General features: G+C 39.4%; 1 protein-coding gene across 1 annotated transcript in view; it reads right to left on the bottom strand.

Moving 5' to 3' along the window:
• pdlim5a (PDZ and LIM domain 5a) overlaps positions 1–20,137 on the bottom strand; it is an 83,376-nt gene extending 63,239 nt beyond the window's left edge. The window contains exons 1-2 of the mRNA XM_084728792.1: positions 20,026–20,137; positions 19,257–19,529 (exon numbers count right to left, since the gene is read on the bottom strand). Of these exons, the coding sequence (XP_084584918.1) occupies positions 19,257–19,355 (99 nt within the window). The 5' untranslated portion in view covers positions 19,356–19,529; positions 20,026–20,137. The remainder of the gene's footprint in view (positions 1–19,256; positions 19,530–20,025) is intronic.
• Between the last annotated feature and the right edge of the window lie 740 nt (positions 20,138–20,877).

Raw genomic sequence — 20,877 nt, 5'->3', positions numbered from 1 at the left:
GTGAACATACGTTCATACTGTGGACTAATTTACCAAATCTTTACATGTATTTGCAGTGGAAATGTAGAAATCAACAGGCTGAAAGAACCTTTCAGTTCCTTGAAAAGTAATTCACGGAACTAAAAGTAATGGGCACTTTAGCATCTGTGAATGGGGAGTTTTTATTACTGTCTTTAAGTCGCAGTCACCGTCACCAACAGCCCAGGCAATGCACTGTGGGAGCATGTGTCATATAAACCAGAGCCATTCTTATCAGTAAGGCGAGGGAGGACAGTGACTAATTTGGAAATGTGTGTAGGATGTTACACACTGTATCTCTTATCTTTTTCCCATAATGTCAAAGCACTGTATCTAAAACCAGTGTGAAGATATCAATACAACAATTATTTATATCATAGTATTTATATTTTTACAATGCAATCAAATAAACTAACAATTTGGTTTTGTGTTTGTTTCATCAATAAAACTGGACTTCTATTTTTAAAGTCCTTAGAGAATAAAACACCTTGCAGCTGCGATTCTGACCATTCTTGGTCAAACACAAGGTCCGACTGTGTCCAAGGGGGGCTGAGGTCATTTGTTTCTTTAGACACCATGAAAAAGGACCCCACACATCACTTCACTGAACACACACACATGCACACACGCCACTTTTGTGGCTGTCCTAACTATGAAGTTGCTGTCACTCTTACCCACCATCTATCACTTCAGGTGTTGCTATTGAATTTGGTGCCTTTGCAGGAAAACGTGTTTCTGCTGAACAAGAAATGAAAGACAAGGATAAGAGAGTGTAATGTGGGTTTCAGTGTGTGTTACGTCCCCCTCTGTGTGCGTTTCCTTTGCCTCTATCTTTGTCTCTCATACACACAAAGACCGACAGACACAAGCAGGGCTAATAAAAGAGGCTCTGCACCCGGATTAGTGTTAAGGCTCTGTGGCCCCAACCTTTTATAGTCATATTAGCCCAACACACGCAACATCACTCACCACCACTCACAACCACAGAGGGCAGGAAGATGAGAGTAATGAGGGATCGACTTGACACTGATTAAAATTGCGTGGATGGAAAGGAAGGGAGGAACAGAGGGAAAGGAGAAAAAAATGTGGGCTCTTTATTCTGCGTACATTTCGACCCATTTCAAGGGGTGCATTCATGCTAACCACTCTGGCACTGTTAGGGACCAAATGCTCACCGCAAAATGTTCAGTTATATGTTTCCCTTCAAAAAGTGCTCTGTTCTTCATTCACACACAACTGCTACCTCTCCATACACATACAGAAACACTCACTCAAAACTTTTGAAAAAGAGGCCATGCAACAGACAGAGAATGAAAAAAAATGTAATTTATGCACAAAGTATTTAATCTACATGTCTTAATTCCATATACGCCTAAAGAAATTGTTCATGCTGGTAGGAAGTCTCTTTCCAAAAGCAAACATTTGTTTTCAATCACTATGATTAAAAAGATTTCAGAGCTCAAAGTCGTTTCAATTTTCATATCAAAGAGCAACAAATCATTGAGGAAAATCAGAAACAGAAATCTAAATAATGTGTCGATGCAACAAGCCAAGCATTTCAACTTTCCCAGGGTATTTGATTTATGGCTCTGTAGCTTTGGTCACGACAGAAAACAGCAGCTTTAACACTACGCACATTTTCACTGGAGAACACGCAGGAGGCACACACACACACACACACACACACACACACATGCTGTTTTATCAAGCACACTCTCCAACAGCGGCTGAGCTCAGCTCCAAATGTGCAGGGACGTCCGTTAACACTGGACCACAACTTTTATTAATAACCCTCCGGGAATCTGCCCTTTGATGAAACGCCAATATAAACATCCCGACAGTGAGATGACTACGACAGATGAGGAGAGTTAGGGAATTTTTAATTGTGAATAAGAACAGAAACTTTGCTTCACCTCAGTCCTGTCAGACTAATAATTATTGATCTAACAATCTGAGCTACACCGATGAGAACAGAGGCTAAAGTGGCCGTATGAGTAGACACAAAATGCCCAAAGTTAATCTCTAATAAAGATTTTCCACATCAACAGTGGATGAAAAGACCAGTGTTTTATAAAAGGTGTTTCTCTTAACTGTAAAGTCACAGAGAATTATCACCAAACTGTTATCAACCGTGTTTCCAGCAGCAGCAGGCGGCTTTTTCTCCAAACCAGCTCTGATAAAACTACTAGTAGAGACCAAAACAGCGCTAAAAGAAGAGTAAACATTGCATTTAATTTCATCAAGTGGCCAGACACCAACAAGTCCTCTAAATTAAATATGTTATTTATATCTGCCCTTTAGAACAGCACATAGAAGCTTTTTCTAATCCAACCCCTCTATCAGCAGGATGACATTGTTTATCTTCCAAAACCAAAAAAAATCGGATTTATGATGCCCCACCGCTATGGTTAAGGATTGGTTGAGGCATAAAAACAACTTGGAAATGGAAAGATCATGGTTTGAATTAAAATAAAGCACTTATTTAAGAGTGGAAAAACATCTCGGTTTGGGTTAAAGTGAGGTAGGGGACCTTCATCGCCGTGGTCACAATAAAGACCGACTGTGTGATTAGATTAAAGTTAGAGAATGACCGTGTTCATGGTTAAAAGAAAACAATGTTGATTGTCAATCCAAAACAGGAACTGAATAGCAGTTTCCTTTGATTTTGGTTTTGGTTTTGTTGCAGACCATGTGGCTTTTTTGCAGGAGTCATAATCGATAAACATAAAAGGTTGTATTAATACGCTTTGGCAACACTGTATTTTATGCAGTCGTGCCAATAAAACCGATGAATTGAATTGAATTAAACAAAGTTTTTGGGAACTTGCTGAAACAACTTATGTAAATGAATGCTAACATTGTTCTGTGTCTGCTATGGAAATATTTTTTTATTTGTCAAACTCGTAGGAGAACAATCTGCTGAAGTCTGTGTATTTCAGGTTGCAGCTGGCAAATTCATCATGTCACCTATTGATTTGTGGACTACCATTTCGAGGCCTTGTGTTTGGCATTATGGAGGTTACCATCTTGTTTTTATGCAACTATAACATGCACAGTACCATTGGGGGTGGTGCCTAGAAAGGAACCCCAGACCCACAAAAGATGTTGCGATCCCTAATCCATACCAAGTTTTTTCTGTTCCTCAACCTACCTAAATTTTAACCACAGCATTGTCACCGTATGTAACTTCATTAGTTTCTCCAACATGCATAAACAAACTACTCAAGAATTTCACAAATCAAGGGTTCCCTTCTAGACACAACCACGTTTGAGAGTATGGAGTTCGTGGATGACATACTGTGTGTAAGGTGATGCTCGTGGCTCATCCATAGGAAAAACTGGCAGCTAACCTGGTCACAAATTATCACGTATGACAGTTAAACAGCACACTAAGATATGGTTCTGACAACATTTGAGACAAGAAATAGACGATGTAGTAACAGAATCTCGATCCGTGTTTGATCAGCTTGGTCTACAGTTTGATGGACTCACTAAAATCAACAATGTAGCCCTGCCCCAAAGCATATCCTGCTTTATTTTACCCTCAATAGGACCATAATTAGCAAAATGAACCTCGTGCTGTATTGAAAAGGACTCTGAACTAGTTGAGGCCATAAACTCATTAGGGAACTGTTTACTCAAGTCTGAGAATTAGGGTAATTAAAAAAAAAACCCTGATGGCCATTAGGGAGAATGCAGATTTAATGTACCTCCACACTAGCTTCATTTTTCAGATGTGGATGCTCCATCCACTGTTTACAGAAAAAAGCAAATCAATGCTTTTTATAGCTTTAACGAAATGTCACAATTTATAAAACCCAGTGTCTGCTTTTTTTTAAAATAACATACCTAATGTTCCACTATCTTTGCGTAAAATTCGCCTTCCTGATTATTCATTCATGCAAATTTGAGGGAGTCATTACTTGTGTAAAAACTCTTTCAAAAGAAAGAGAAGAACGTGTGGTGTATTAAAACCATCACAGATGATCTTGCTATTAAGCTTCAAGCAATGTCAGTTTTCAGCACATTTGCTGTCTGATTTAAGTGCTTTTTTAAAAAAAAAGTCTGGTTCAATCACACAGTAATAAAGGCTTGCTGCAGTGCTGAAACATTGTCTGGTTTGAGTGCTTTGAACAATGCCTGCTTTCAGCACAAGGAGTGACAGAGATGACAGGCAGATGGTTCACATCACGCTATGATTGAAGCACTGAGAGCAGGAGACAAATACCTACATTGTTTCTTGTACCTCAAACATGCACAAAAGCTGCTTCCACATGGCAGCCGTCAGAAATATTTATTTCACTTAGATGTTGCAGCTTATGGACCTGCCATCCAGTAGGTTATCTTTTAGCTAAAGCCAATATGACAATAAATGTCTCCCTGTTGAATATTTGAATCCCATGTTGGAACAGAAAATTTAAATTGGGGAAAAAACAGTCCAAGAACCCTTGCATGATGTTTTTATATCAATTTAATTTTCATTAATGAAAAACATGACTGTTTATTGGCCAGCTCTTTACTTATAACCCATGGATGGATATTAAGACAAAACTTGTGCAGCTACAGTGCACTGGTCTCTTAGCAACAAAGTAAACAGCAAAATAACAACAAAAAAACATTAGATGAAGAAGCACAGGCAGAGTTTGAAGAGTGTGGAATAAAGTGAGATTTATGAAGGAGGTACACAGACAGACGGAAAAAAGTTTGCAGAGAGAGAAATGGGAAGATTATAAGAAAGTGCGGGAGACAGAAGCAGGGGCAGACATCACCTCAACCTGGTTGTATGCTCCATCATAAACACGTAGTAAACTGTGCTAGGCAACATTTCATTTAAAATTTATGCTCCTGAATTAAGTAAATCATGAAGTTTTGTCAGCAGCATCATGGAAATACCAGAAACAGGATCTAGTGTTCATCCGACAAAATCCACTGCTCTTTTTCAGCTGTTACAGAGTGTGCATTTCTCTTCCATCTCTTGGCTGCAGTCTGATATCAGTAGACTGATTGCCTCAGGGTTAAAAGTCAAGTTCTTGAAAGTGATGATTAGATGAAAGAAACTAAATACTTAAAGGTGCCCTGTGGAATTTTCTTGTTAACAAAGTTTCTGTTCACATTGAGTGTTACTCTCCAAAACACATTGTGTTTATGCTTCAGGCCTAACAAATGTGTTGAATAAATTTCCTTTCTTGTTAAAAAACAATTGCAGAGCCAGACATTTTTGCAATTTTAACATTAACAGAATTTTGCAATATTGACTCAACATTAGACCCGCTCAGCTTTATAACAGGCTCAATACCCAGTGGAGCTATGGACAAGAGAAAGGCATATCCTTTTATTGGTGGCAAAAAGATGGTAACTCTATCTTAACTAAACCCACTGCTACCAACCCTTCATCAATGGCAAGACAGGTTTAAGAAGGTGTACTTCATGGAAAAAACAACAGCAAATTTGTATTTTACGGTATCTTAATTTTGTTTTACTTTATTTTATTGTGGAGAATCCTCTCTTTGTGGATTTACATGATGTCATCATTGTTCATCATTGCTGATGTTTGTTTGCCAAGTTGTGAATAGTTCTTTTTTACTATCATTATTGTTTCCCGACAAAGCATCTGTGTATAAGTCTAATGAGCATAATTTAAAAAAAAAAGTCAAAAAGAAAACAAAAAGAAAAAGAAAAAAACATTTTACAGAGCTAAGACCTGACAGGATCTATTATTAGTGTATAGAAATGTACAGTGTACACCTTACAGTAGGCTAAGTACATATTAACTCAAAAGCCTGGAAAAGGATTTAATGAATCAGTAGGTTTGGGTACCAAATCCTAGGACTTCACAATGAATCGCAATAGCGATAAAATCGCAATATCTAAATTGCTGTACCAGTTTTCTAAAAAACAGGAAAACAACATTATAATGAGGTACTGTAGTGCCACATGATTACCTGGCCTAAAAATCCTGCATTAATATTATGATGCAAAACCGATTATTTCAACAATTCAACGTCAATCAGTCAAAATAATCGCAACATGACTTTTTTACCAAATCATGCAGCCCTACTGAATCCCCTTTACAATATAACTGGTATGTACTGGACCGCATCACAAGGCAAAATTCAGTGCATATCATATCGATGCCAGATCGCTGGTTAACATTATGGCAGCACTTTCTCTACACGGCTCTGGCAGCAGGCAGCCACCATTTGCTAGTACCTACCTTATTTAAAATCAAAATTAAATTAAATCAAATTTGCTTTATCAACAAAAAAATACATTTCTTTAATGTTGTCTACCATCATTTTGTGCTTCGAGTATTGGTTCAGTCACCATTTAGGCAGCAGTACCTAAGTACCCTGAGTATTAGTTTGCCATACAGGACACAACAGTATAGAGTGGAGAAAAGAATACAATAAAGACGCTTACAGAGAAGGCAGCACTTCAACTGAGAGTTAGAATCAATATAATGTTATACAGTTTTTAAAGGGCCTCAACCCCCTGGTGGATCTCTCTAAGTGACTGAACATTCCTGTAACAGTATATGCATGGCGTGTGCTTGCATATATGCCATATGCCATATGCTGGCACACTAACACATACTTTCAGTCTAATGAAAGCATCTCAAAATAACTGTTTCTTCCTCATAAAGTTGTGTACACCTAATAATCATTGCCTGACTTGTATGTTAATGCTAGAGACGCTAATAAGAAAAGGCTATATCGGTTTGAGTTTCCATAGATAGCTCACTGTAGCTACAGCTGCCAAACCCACAAAAACACATTGGACACATTAAACATAAAGCTTTAAGCACGAAAGTGAGGCTCTGGCCAAGAGATCTGCCATACACACAAGCAGCCTCCCTATTTAAGTATAATCCAGCTCTGATACAAGCTGGTAATAAGCATTAGTAAGATTCAGCTGTGTTGTCCTGATATCATTATAACCACAAAGGAAGCGAGACCAAATGATTCCTGTCGTATGGATTGTCAAAATGATTGTTTCACTAGAAATGACAATGTGCGCATAGTCCTGCATAATTAATTCATTCTATTTATAATCCCATCATGAGTGAGTTGTCACATAAACACAATGTATTCACTAAACCTTAAACTGAGAGTAAATGTGTAAAGGTGCCCTGTGGTGTTTTCTTATGCACAAATATTATATTTACATTCAGTGTTTCTCCCCAAAACACACTGCGTTTAAGGTTGAGGCGTAACGAATGTGTTGAAGACATCCCCTTCCTTGAAAAAACATTTGCAGAGTCGATTTTTGGGAAAATTTGAAGCTGCATCCATTGTTTACATCCATGTTTACTTTCAAGCAGTCTTTTTCCTTCCTGCTTTTGCTGAAACATTCCTGAGCTTCTGGGCGCTTCACTGCCACTTGTAGATCAATGAAATCGTGTGACACAATTGGCAAGAATGTGTATACCATCATAGAGTCAAACGCCTTGTTCAGACTGCCAGCCCAGTCCGTTTTGTGGCATATCCAGACGGATTTTAGAACTGGACTGCAAAAAACCACATGAAATGTCATTTTTGCAAATCAGATCCAAGCCACATTTGTTGGTGGTTTGAAATGTGATTACAATCGGATTTCTACAGATGCATCTCAGTCCAGACACTCTGGCCACTCAAAACACATGATGGACTGGTGATATGAACTTCTTCAACTAACTCTAAAAATAAATGAATGAATAAATAAATAAAATAAATACATAAATAAATAAATAATAAAATCCATTGCAGAAGAGGTGTGAGCTGTGTGTACACTGGACACCTGGTCAGCACTGTATCTGGTCTGACAATGGGCACAAATGCCGTAACAAGGGGATCGAAGACGGGGTACAGCCAGTATTGAGGTCTCTCAATCCAAGTAGTCCTGCAGCAGAGCAGCCAGGGCGCCGGGGGCAGAGACGCACAACAGGCCGAAAAACTCCAGTTCAAAATGTAATGTTGGTAAAAAGAAGGAAATAGGAGGACATTATAAAGGTCAGTGTTAATGTTCCTTCCACTACAGTGGCTGTGAATGTTCGCTGCAGATAGGCTGCATTAAATTTAAGTTTAATCATGGTGTTTTTCTGCGCTAAGGATTATTGAATGAAAAAAAAATACATCCCCTAAACAGTTTATGAGAAATGACTTAAAATTAGACTGTCTCCTCCTCACCACAACAACAGCAGCCATCTGTGCACAGCACTGGGCCAATTAGTACCTTCCTTTCAAACGCATTAAATACAGATGCAGTTACAGTCACCGCAAATTATTTTCAGGCTTGATAAGTCGCTGTGTGTGTGCTAAATTAACCTATTCGTATTTTCTCCTCCCAGTATGTGGCACACTGGGGTAGAAATGCCCCATACTATGTATTCATTAAGACAGACGTACTAAATGGACAGCGCGTGCTGTCTTGCACAATGTAAAGACGCAATCCTCAGTGAGCACCGTTAGGAGATCAGCTTGCACATTTGTTTAAGGGTGATATCAAATTTACACACATTTTTACACACGTGTACAGGGTCATGTACAGTTCACCAGTATACTTTCTTTTACTGATGCCTTCGTCGTTACCACCATGATGTCTGGACACACAAATCCAATCTGATCATCTGAATATACTGTACCTTTAAGTCATTTTGGGGAAGTCAAAATATTAACTGTGTATATAGTAGCAGTCAAGGCAGGTCAAGTAAAAGCATACAGACCAACAAAATAAACTCTGAGACCTCGTCACATTAAACCTGCTGCAAAGCTTCAAACATGTCATACGTATGAGTTTCACAGTATTCAAGTACTGAAGGGTGAATTTTTCCTTTACATGGTGATGAAGTGAGTGGCTATAGATGTAACAGAGGTCTATATTGTAAAAGAGAAAACAGAAATACCCAGGATTAGTATCAACAAATCCACATGACATTATTTTGTGTTGTAAAAGCTAACTGCACTTTGGTAAAGTAGAAGCGAACAAGCCAGCATTCACAGCCAGACTCAATGATGTGATTGTCATGGTGCTGGGGGACTCAGCATTGGCAGGCTGGTGAACACACATTTAGGAACACAGCCATACGAACACAAGACCGGATTGTTCTTATTCCGTAGGTTAGCTGTGCGTCATCAGTGGCACACACACTTACAGAGGCTGTAATTAGCCCAAAATGGATGGTGGTTTTAAGTTATAGGTTATATCATGTTTAACTTGTTTATGATATGTTCTAATTGGAATGCTACGTAGAAACCGTGCCAAAATACATAAAACACAACACAAACAGGAGTTCAAGTAACCATTATTTTCCTATACTCTGAAGAAATTATGTGGGTGTTCTTACTCAGTATGTTTTTAATCAAGTAGGATGTAACTCAGGGCGTGAGAAACGTATCCAGACTCAGAGAGCAAAAACAGGTTGAATATTTAGAATATGAGAAACTCCTCTTGTACCCTAAGAATTGAACCATCTCTGGAAAAAAACAGAAAACTGACACTGTCAGGTCTAAAACACCAACAGACATTTGTAAATGTTGGTTAAAGCTTGCTGAACTGTGGTGTAAATATTAGTATTACTAGTTTTGTCCTCTAGAACCCATGAGACTTCCACCTCCCCAGAGTCCACCAATCCTAAAACCCATCAGCTATCGTCCGATGAAGAGCCTCTGGGGGCAGCAGCCAGTGTTTCGGGACCTCCAATGTAGCCAGCAGATTTAGTTTACAGTCCAATTAGAAACTTTAGACTCAATAATGGAGTTGCGGTTAACACAGCTTTCTAACATACAGTGGGCAAGCTAACTCAAGCAGGTGGAAGGTGAAAAATTACCCAGACATAATGCAAGCGATGTCGCAGCAGTGCTGCATGTTATTTCTCTCTCTGCAGATGAGTAAGTTTTAACTGTCAAACTTATTTATTTATTATTTACAGTTTTTTTTACTTTTAACTCCCAACAGCTCCATGTTCTCTTAAACAACTTTGTCCGTTTTGAGGATATCCCTATAAAAAGCCTTCTGTGGATTATATAAGATGTGATGCTTCTCAACCTCATAAATTAGTCTCTCGTCATCCCTGTTTATTGATGAGTGGAGAAACAGAAACTTCAAGGACATCAAGATCAACTTTGACTAAAGAACATTGGTTGAAGGTGAGGTAAGAGTGCAAAGCTTGACAAAAAGAGAACCAGGGTGAGCGTTTTTTTTCTAACTAGTGACACATCGCCTACTCTGTTCGCTAACACTTGGAGCAGGTTAGGACATCCTCACTGGAAAAAACTGAAACAATCTGATGTTCACTGCCTTGCTTGTTCACTTTGCTTCAAGTCAGGAAGCAGTGTGATGCAGATAAACATTTAAAAAGTTAATTATGGAATCTGAGACTGCATGTTGACCAATGCAATCCACCTCTTTTGCTCTTCACTGTTTAACTGCATACAACCAAAGCCCACTCAAACATGATTGGTTAATACTACTTTGACAACCAGAAAGCTTCCGATATCAAAATTTTGCCCCTTGCCTACAGATTCTGCATTCTGCATTGATATGTAGATATCTGTTTATAGAGATTAAGAGTTCACTGCACTAGTGTCCAAACCAAGCATCAAGAGCAAAGGCTATGGAGCCGAAGAGGAAAGAGGATAGCTACTGCTGTTACACCAACAGATTTCTTTTTCTTCTACTGAACTTCTTACCCAGAGCCATTAAAGTCGACACTGTAGTCAACCAATACTGTTATGAATAAACACGATACCAGCCATGAGGCCAGGATCCTGGGAAGGGAAGGCAGAGGAGACATGGCGGAAATTAGCAGCTACTGTGGAAAATACATTATAGCTGCATTAAACAATAGGGTATTCAAGTCTCTTCATTGTGAATTCTCTGCAGTGCATGTTATGACCTGGCTGTGCTTGTCTTCCAGGGTTATAAAAGTTTTTCTGGCTTCAAATAGCTCTGGTCATTCCATTTACATTAAATCATGTGCTACTCAAATTAAAAGGGATATAAATCATGCAGGTATGTTGTGTGTAACGTCTTCTTTAAAGATTATATAAATAAATATTTTATTATTATGTCCTTCAATTTACCACTATAGATAGGAATTGCCTTTCAACCAGTGTAAATTATTTCAATAACTAAAGTAACTTCTAACTCAACACAGCTGGAACAAATGTATTAAAAAAATGCAGGTTTTTTTTTACTGCTGAACGCATTTAAGGTGTGATTTTCATTTAAGCATGTTTCCTGTATTGGCATGCATGGCACTGAGGTTTTTTTTTTCACAACGGATTACTCAGTCCATTACTGGTGAAGACAGAAAAGCCTTAGTGAGGTCACCAATAGGAACACATAACTGTCAACATGCAATATGGAGGGATGAGGATATTTCCAGAAACTAATCCCACCTCTTTTCTCTCAATTCATCACTGGCATAATGGTGCAAACCAAACCCACAAGTGCTTATAAATAACTAGATGTAATATAAGAATTGTGACATCACAAAAAGCGCAGTGAATTGAATGCCAAAACTGGAAATCGAGCATTGAATCTCACAAATTTTAAGGGTTAGAAGATAAATTGTTGAATGCTATGAATGCAGAAAAGTGTAGTCTATTACATTGTCCAAATACAACAAGCCTGTCCTGACAAGCATGCACACATAAGCACAGACAGATTGATTTGTGGGAGAGGAAATGATAAGGTGTTGATTCTGGCTCTGGGACTATTTCACTAAGATAGATAGATACTGAGAGGGAAGCACGGGACTTGTTTGATTAAGATAAATTTAAGTGTTATTAAGTCATATGGAGGAGCTGTCAACTGGCTCTTGCAGTCTGGTATGAAAGGTCAAAGCAAAGCTTGCGACACTGCAGGTTTGGGACCTGGTCCATGATGCAATGTTAGTGTAAGAGGAAGAAATAGAGGTGGGGAGGCAGAAAGATGGACAGAAAAGGCAGACTATGTATGGAACCATGCAGTCTTTTAAATAGACCCATCATTGTGGTCAGTTGTTATCATCGGCTGTTAAAAAAAATCTCTGGGGAGGCAGGAAGCAGCCATCATTGATGCAGTTCCAGGAACTGCATTCTTCCATGAAAAGGTTTTATTATAGATTAGCTGTCATCATGCTGTAGTCACAACACACTTAAACAACTTAAACACGTGTGATTACCAATTCTTCAAAACCTGTTTTTAACTTCACAGACCTTTTTTATATAGAGCTCTAGAAGAAGAATTCATCTAAATAAAATCTAAATGTCCTATGCTGTTTATACCTGGAGTCTCTGAAAGACCCAAGATGCACTCTGGTCAATATTTAGCCTAAAGACCCAGAGGCTCTTAAAATATGGGAAAAGATGTGAGACCAGCTTGTCATGAACCGGTGCAGTCATGGGAGCTGACCTGTGACATGATGCATCTATTCTCGGCAGCTTAATGCACATGCTCCCCTGGGCTGCCCTCCCTTAAATTATTTTAGCAATGGATCCAGTAAATGGGCTGCCCTCAGAAAAGGTTTAAATATTGATTCACTGTGTTGGAAATTTAACTGGGAAGTAAGAGGCAGGTATTTTCTGTCTCTAGACATGAGAGGCCTTGTTCTTGAAAATCCTTTGATCTGTAAAACATGCACATGGATTTCACAATAATTGCTTTGAATGGAGATTAACACTAACTGGTGTGCTTCTGTAAGTTATTTTGTACAAGAACTATTCAGCAGCATATCCACTTAATGGTTGCTTCACTAAAAGCTTAAGTATCAAGGTGGTCTAGCGTATATAGAGACAATTGTGTGACGAAACCAATTTATAGCCATATTTCCACTACATAGTACAGACTTGCTGACTCTTTTTTGGTACTTCTACTTAATTTTTTCACTGCAAATAGTAATCCCACGTAGAGGGAGCCAATGGTCATAGCGCCGCTATTCCAGCAGTTGACAAACACATGTACACATGCTTTGGTGTTGAGATGCTGCAGCCTTTATTATCTGACAAATTATATCCTAAACTGTACATTTACTGCCAGACTGACAACTTCATGGCTCATCTTCTCCTCTGCTCAGCTCACATTCACCGTCACACTCTGCCGCTTGTTTATTTCTCAGTCATTACGCACATAAAACAGAGCTACACTACAGGGGATATGAAGGGATTGTGTTCTTTGTCAAGGGTTTGTCAAGAGACCATGACATGGTTTTGTGGACTAAGCATTGATGACAGGCTAATATGGTGGGGGTGGTTTGGACATTACCATGGTTCGGTAATGTCCAAACCATGATAAGCCTAGGTACCTGTTATTACCTGTATGGGAAAGCCAAGCAAGAAGAGTTGATTCCAGTCAAGTCGGGTTGAGTTGAGCCGTACCATGCAGTGGAAATGCAGCTTATTACAGCTCATACTTCCATCACTTTCCTGAGGCCTATCAAGAGCCACTTGTCCCTGAGCAAGACACTTAACTGAGTGAAATCCACTGAATAAGATCATCAGGATGAATATTAGCCTGGATCTTAGTTAGACTGTTACACTGTCTCTCTGTTTTGCTGCTGTGAGTTACATAATTATTTGGAAAACCCTGCTTAACTAATACAGAGTAGGTTCAAGGTACTGCAGGCTATCAATAAACATACTTGAGGAGACCTTAGCAACCCCTCTCTTTCACACAGTTGACTTTTGATGAATTCTCCTCCAAATATCTCCTTTTAAGGGCTATGTTAAACTGGAATGCCGTGGTAAAACGTTTCATTGGCACTTTGAGAAGCAGCACCGTCAATCTTGGCCAAATATAAAACTACACCGTAAAAATAAAAAGAAAAGAAAAAGAAGTGGTGAAAACAATTTGCAAAAACAGCAGTCACTGGGCAGATAGCTCAGGACCTACAGTTGTGGTTACAACTCCTCGACCCTATGATGCAATACCAGTACAATGTGATAATACCGTGGCTACGACTTGTGCCATAAACGAAACACACAGTATATTCACATACGTATAGAGCTTAGCAGCAGCTGCTCTTAGGGTGAGCATGGTTTGGCAAGAGAGCTGCGTTCTCTAATAACCCCTATTCTGTGGTTCCTCCTTAGAACCAACTCTATGGTTAGGCTGGCCGAGAGCAATATGTGTGTGTGTTCCTGTCGAGTGTGCCATGTGTGCGTCAGTGATTAGCGGTCAGAAGCACTGCCCTTCATCACCATAAACTAGATTTAATAGGTCGGATAAGATTAGGGTTTGGTTCGATTCTTGTATCTAGACTGAACGACATTGTTTTTCAAGCAGTGACTCACGTCTTACATAAGATCTGACAGCCACAGACAAATGAAACAGAGACGCAGAAACAGAGAGAAGGGGAGAGAAACAAATAGGAGGGGATGGAGGTATGATAAGAATGACAGGGGCTGAGAAGCAGATCTAGACAGATGACCTGTTGAGTGACATTATATGTTTGCATCATATAGGCTGTCTGTCAGCAGGCCCCAAGTCACCCGTTAGTCTCTGTAAACAGTTTGTAGGTTCACTCCCAGGTACTGCATATCAATATCACTTTACAGACAGTCACATGCTCCTGCTCTCCTCTCTCCCTGTCCTCAGTTAATCTACATTTATCTACACTTACAGACTTAGGGCTGGGTATCGGTACTCAATACCTTTGAGGTATTGGCTGAAATAACCCAGTACCAAGTAGTATTCAAACTTCTCCAGTCAAACAATACCTGCATTCAGTTCTCTTTGTACCCACAACTGCAGCAGCTACAACCAGTTAAATGTAGTGTATTTGACAGAGATGGCAGGTCAGCATGCTGAGATGGCACCCAAATGTTCTGAAGTATTACTATACAACACGCCTGTGATGTCTGATGAAAATAAATACAAAAGGATATTTTCAGGAAAAAAAAAACGCTACCCAACCCGATACAGATCCAAAAATTAAATAATGGGCGGTATTCAGTCAGTTTGAGTCTTCCCAAACCAGACAGCTGCTCTGTTTTATAATATCCTTTTTAGAAACAAAAAGATTTTGAGCCTCAAAAAGAATTGTTCCATGACACACTGTTTTGAATACAATAAGCATGTTTTCAACTTAAGACACCATCAAATGGTATTTTGAGACTTCTACGTTCAAAACAAGATGGTGAGTTGGGACGTAAATAAAGCATTCAAAACTGAACTTCATTACATGTTTTAATACACAATGACAACACTAACTGCCTGCCTGATAACGCAGACTTTGTCAGATTTTGTCAATTTGGCTATTTTTCTTCTGCTTCTACCATTAGTAAGTAGGCTACTTAGTTATATAATTTATTTTTTTTGTCTGTGTTTATCTTGTGACATCTGCACAAGGTATTTGATTTTGATTCTCTATGATGCTCCTGTGCCTTACGACCAGTCTGACTCGATCTGCTCTGTGCAGCTTGACGCCACTTCCACCAAAAATAGACAGGACATATTCTCAGCGGAGCGGAGAGCAGCTTCTGGGATTAGGGCTGCATACCAAACTTCAATGCATTTATAATACCAATCAAATTGCTTCAAAACTATCAAGCGTAAAAAAAAAATCCCTTGTCATTTGACACATTTCGAGACCTAAGTAGTTTTGACAGTTATTTATATTACTGTACATATACTCAGTTTCTTCATTTTAATCCAGTAAAATAGTTTCTCCAGCTGCTCCCAGGTCTTTCAAAAGCTTCTTCCTTTAAAGTGAGCCATTATACTGAAACGCAATTTTCTTTTTGTTAAAATGGATTTTATAAAATTGATATTGAAAAAAAAGTATTGTTCAGGAACCAATATCGAAGTCAAAGTATTGGTAACAGTACCGAAACTGAAAATTTTTGAATGATATCCAGCATTATCTGGGACACGCTGAAGCACTTCTACTGAAATCACAGGCATTTTCTAGAATGGCTGCAATAAGCTTTAATGGCCGTGTCACAGCCGGAAAGCGATGCAGCTGTGCCCGGTGGAATCAATCAGTCACACAGAAATTGAAATATAAGATTATTCTTTTATTCTTTTATTTACATTTCACTTTAACTGATTTATTGAAAACATATTCACTCTATGCAGTGATGTCACCTGCCTTTAATCTGGAATCTGGAATTACACACAAAGTCAAAACCATTTAAAGTTATATTATCCACTTATTGCACACTTCTTGGTCTTCAGCAAACCGAACAAACATTTATTATATCAGCACCCAAAACTCCAACAGCACTTACTTGCACTCCTGCCAACGTCTTGAAACCTCAAACCATATAACTGTCATTGTGATACTGCAGTAAAGGTCAGAGTGGGCCGCTGAGACAATTATAGTTTAGTTACTGCCAACTTCACTGGGAATAAGAAAACTCTTGCTGACCAAAATCAACATCACTATTTATTTCCATTTATCATATTTTTTCTTTAGAATACATAATATTTTTTTCATAATTTGTTATTTCAGTCGTGACAGCATCCACTTGTCATCATTATAGATTGTGTATATCGAGTTTCTTTTGTAGAATTAGCTTGTCTCACTTTCTTTTTCTCACTTTCTTTTTCTATTTCTGTCTCCTGTCTGTCATTATTTTCTCTCAGTTGCTCAGATATCATTTTGAGTCCAAGCACACACTCCCAGACACAAACACAAACACACACAAACACACAACTGTGGTTAAAAATTCACATGGCTTCAGTTAGTGGGAAAAGTATCACATCCAAAGTAATAACACAAACATGGCAACCCAAAGCGGCCCCAAGGGGGACTGGCACAGGACCTGGCAAACCATCCATCATCAGTCTCATGTTGCCATAAGTCTTTGCACTGCCAGTGTTGGTGATTTGTGTGTGTATGTGTGTGTACATGTGAATGCACTGCACGTGTGATGTGTGATGTGTGTTTGTGGGGGCAGTGCATGTATGCGTCGCTGTATCTTGTGTGTGTGCCAGCGAAGTCACACTGTCGCAGCAGAACAGAACAGAAGCTTGGGCAAACTTAGAAAAGGATTTATCATGTTTCGGGATCATTTTATAGTTAAAGTGATGAGGGAAACATTCTGTGTTTGTTTGAACTCTAAAGTGTGAATGAACGGTAGACTGAGAGGGCAACAAGAGGTAATGTTAAGAGGAGACACTGAAAGGCATTGAAACCAAGGGACCATCAAGTTACTTGTCCAAGCCGAGGGACTGAAGCCAAGATTTGTGTGCCAGACATTTGATTGCTGCGCTTTTGCTGCAGACAGTGAGGAGGAATGCATAGAGAGCGAGAAAAGGTTTCCTGTGTGGTCAATACATGACAGATGGCATATGATTCAGTCGAGCTATCACCAGTGTGGTGGAGGGGGTTGAATCAAGCAGACACTAGAAATGCAGCGAGGTGGTGAAAAGATGGAGAGGCGGATGAGGGAAAGAGGGGAAGGAGGGAAGCATGGAAATCAGTTTGCATCTTTTTAATCACTTATGGGCCATATGGAGTTGCTGGGATGCCATTCTACAGCTGCACTGTGATGAATGAGTGCATGTGCATGTGTGTGTGTGTGTGGAGATTATCATGTAGAAGATAGCAGGGTTCTACATTAACCATGGCCCTATGCCCCATGGGAGCAAAAACTTACTTTATGGACACCAAAGATTCAATGTAGGTGGCCCCCTGTGCAATGGGTTACAACACTCATGGTTGTATCATGGTTTTGAATCACAGATCAGATCATTTTTCGGATCAGCAAAAAGAGGGTTAGGGTTAAATACATTTTAAAATTTGATTTGGCTCTGATGTAGCCGCCTCTCTATGTCTGTAGTCACCACAATAGTACTAAATAGAATGCTCCATATAATATTATTATGCAGTATAATAGTAAAACTACAGTCTAGTATACTAATTTATAATAGCCTGCATATAATAGACAGTATAAGCAGTCTCACTCAATGTTCTGCCCACAACATTATTTGAGTGGTTAAATGTCACGAGTAATAGCCAATCAACACTGAACGCTGTGTCAGATAAACAGGAGACTGCAGCTGCCCTGGTGAGCGAGGGGAGACTGAAGAGAGACCAGCAAATGTCGAAGTTGCAACAAACATCAAATCCTCGTGATCTGCTTCTGTGACTGGCATGCCCAGTTTCCCAGTTACACCACTGAAGTCACCAAAGTCATGGTCTGGATTTCACTCAATGCAGGTGAAAGCAACAACTTTTAAATCAGTCATTCTTCCTTTTTTTTTAAGATGCCACACAGCACACACCTATTTTGTCTTTTTACTGCAACTTGGCATCAAGGAATTACTACTTTAAAAAGTAACGGCAGCAGTAAAACTCTATTTCACACAATGCAGGTTACATTTAGTCCATGGTTCAACTGCATGCCAAACCGTGGGGGTGTTCCACTGTACCACTTCCCCATGTGGCCGTCAAGTTCCTATGCTATGAGCCAACATAACATTACAGTTATGAAAACACCCCAATTCTTTTGTGTCTTTAAATTCAACATCGTGTGAAAGCAGCAACAGTCCTTGTAGCTACCGATATGTCGGGGCTACTGAAGTCTGGATTTACTAAGCACTACACAGCCGATGCCATCCTTACAAAAAAACAGAAACACAAAAGGCAGCAGTGTTGTCACCATACTGGAATTTCTAACTTTGATAAGATACCTTGAAAAATACATATATTTGATTCCATTTTCAGTACCATGGGGTAAAACTTACTCAACATCAAGGGCATAAAATTTTAGATTTTTATTAAAAGATAAATATAATAAGGCCGTAACATGAAAATGGATATTCAGCTGGAGCAAATGAGATGAGTGTAAAGAAGAAGAAAGCACTGTGAGTAAGTGAGAGAAGGCAGGACTCTGCTTGCACTGCAGGGATGTGTGTCAATTTGCTGTCAAAGAGAAGAACAAGAAAGTGCAGCTGGTGCCAGACTATAGGTACTGAGAAAAATTAGTGTTAAAGCATTTTAAATTTTCAGTATCGATATATCAAAATGTTTTTTCAACACTGAAAGGCAGACTCTGAAAAGACAAAACGGCAACTAAAATTTAGGAGCGTATGGAATCAGGAGTCTAAGTATGTAGAATAGGACACATCCTAAGGATGGAATGTACCGCTGTGTGTGCCGCCAGTTTCCTAAACTAGAAAAAAAGTCTTGCTTGTTTTTTTATTAGAAATGATGCCTTCAGGAAACAGCAGATCACATTTCATGAGAAAAGTGTCACATTTAAAATATTAGCATCTATCCCTGGATAATACAAAAAGAGTATTGGAGTAGACCCATCATCATGTCTTACCCTGGAAATGGCGAGGGGCAGGTTGAAGTCCTTCCCTCCCTGCAGCCTGAAGCCCCATGGGGCAGGGCCTGAGAGAGTGACGTTGTAGTTGCTGCTCATGGTCTCCTCGATGATGTCAAAAGCTTTCGGTGTTGATGGTATTGATAAATGAGGATGCCGACGGCTGGAAAATATGTTGCGGATCAGGTGATAATAATGACGTCACTGGGTTTTGAGGGTTTTATGATGATGATGACAAGTGCTGCGGCTCCCTTTAAGATGTCGTTCCAAGATCTGAAGGAAGATATGAAAGAAAAGGTTTGTTATTGTAGGATTACATAAGACAAAAGAAACGAGAATAAAAATTCAGTGGTGGATCAAGGAACAAGAGGGGTCAAGAGGACAAAGCAGAGGGAGGAGATGAGAAGCACAGGCCAAAACTACAGATGAAATCAAAATTTGAAAAAACATTTATATAATCAGCAACATTTTTAATAAACACTAAATTTACAGCAACTTTAAGTGAATACAAACAATTTCATAGTTGAAAATCCATAAAATTATCAAGATTTTATTATAAACTTTTTTTATTAGTGGCTGCACACTCAAGCAGATGAAAATATAAACATACACATGCAAAATAAAGTGTGCTGCAGCAGTATAGCAGCATTGAAGACTTACAATACCCCCCAGGAGATCCTTAACACAGGACAATTACACAGCTAACATTAATACTGGAGCACATTTCCTACTATTTAGTGCTATCATAATGTGAATGGAAAGGCTGTACCTGTTTAATGGAAATTCCAGAGAGGAAAATACTTCCTTCACAGACAGGTAGACAATGTAATCCCTGGTTTCCCCTGGACTATCCCCTTCCCAGCAAACACACTGTGTGTGTGTGAGAGAGGTACAGAGGGATGCAATGCTCTTATATACCAGCTAATGACAGAGGGGAGGGGAAAGGTGGAGGAGGGGAGAGAAGAAGAGGGGGAGGCGAGAGGAAGAACGGCTAGAGGTTAGGTTGGGAGGAGAGAGGGAGGAGAAAGAGGAGGGGAATCAGCCATGGGTGGAGTGAATGCAACACAGAAGAGGAGGAGAAATGAAGGAGATGATATGAAGGGGGGGAGGAGACAACACTCAGAAAAAAAAAAAAAACGAAGGGGGTGAATAAAAGGGGGGGTGATGGGAGGGGGAATTAGGGAAAAGAGTGTGGGAGCACTGCACACAGAGAAAATGACAAGGGGAGGGGGAGGCATAGAGGCGAGTGGGGACGGTTTATCTTTCATCCGGATATTTTGGGAACATGGACTCAGTGCTGCAGGCTGCTTCATTTAAGGTGGAACCAGCCGTAACCGGATGATGACCCGAGGACACATCATCCCAAAGGCTTCAATTAAAAGGTCTCTCTAATGTTACCTTTAAATGATACACTGAGGCAATGAGACCGGATACAAGTTCAGGATCACCTTGTTCAGCTCTAACATTTTTTCATTACTGCTGTACTAATGTCTCAGCTGTAAGACTCTAGGAGAAGTATTTTGGAAAGTCAGAGCAAGGATGAGATTCCTAATTTTCTTCTTCATTTATTTAATGTCACACAAATAATTTTAACATTTTACAATTAACAACCAATAGTCCC

Source organism: Lutjanus erythropterus, chromosome 10 (genome assembly GCF_056507025.1).
Source record: "Lutjanus erythropterus isolate fLutEry1 chromosome 10, fLutEry1.hap2, whole genome shotgun sequence".
In the NCBI taxonomy this organism is placed as follows: domain Eukaryota; kingdom Metazoa; phylum Chordata; class Actinopteri; order Lutjaniformes; family Lutjanidae; genus Lutjanus; species Lutjanus erythropterus.
Note: the sequence above shows the minus strand (reverse complement) of the source record. Positions and strands in the feature narration are given on the sequence as shown.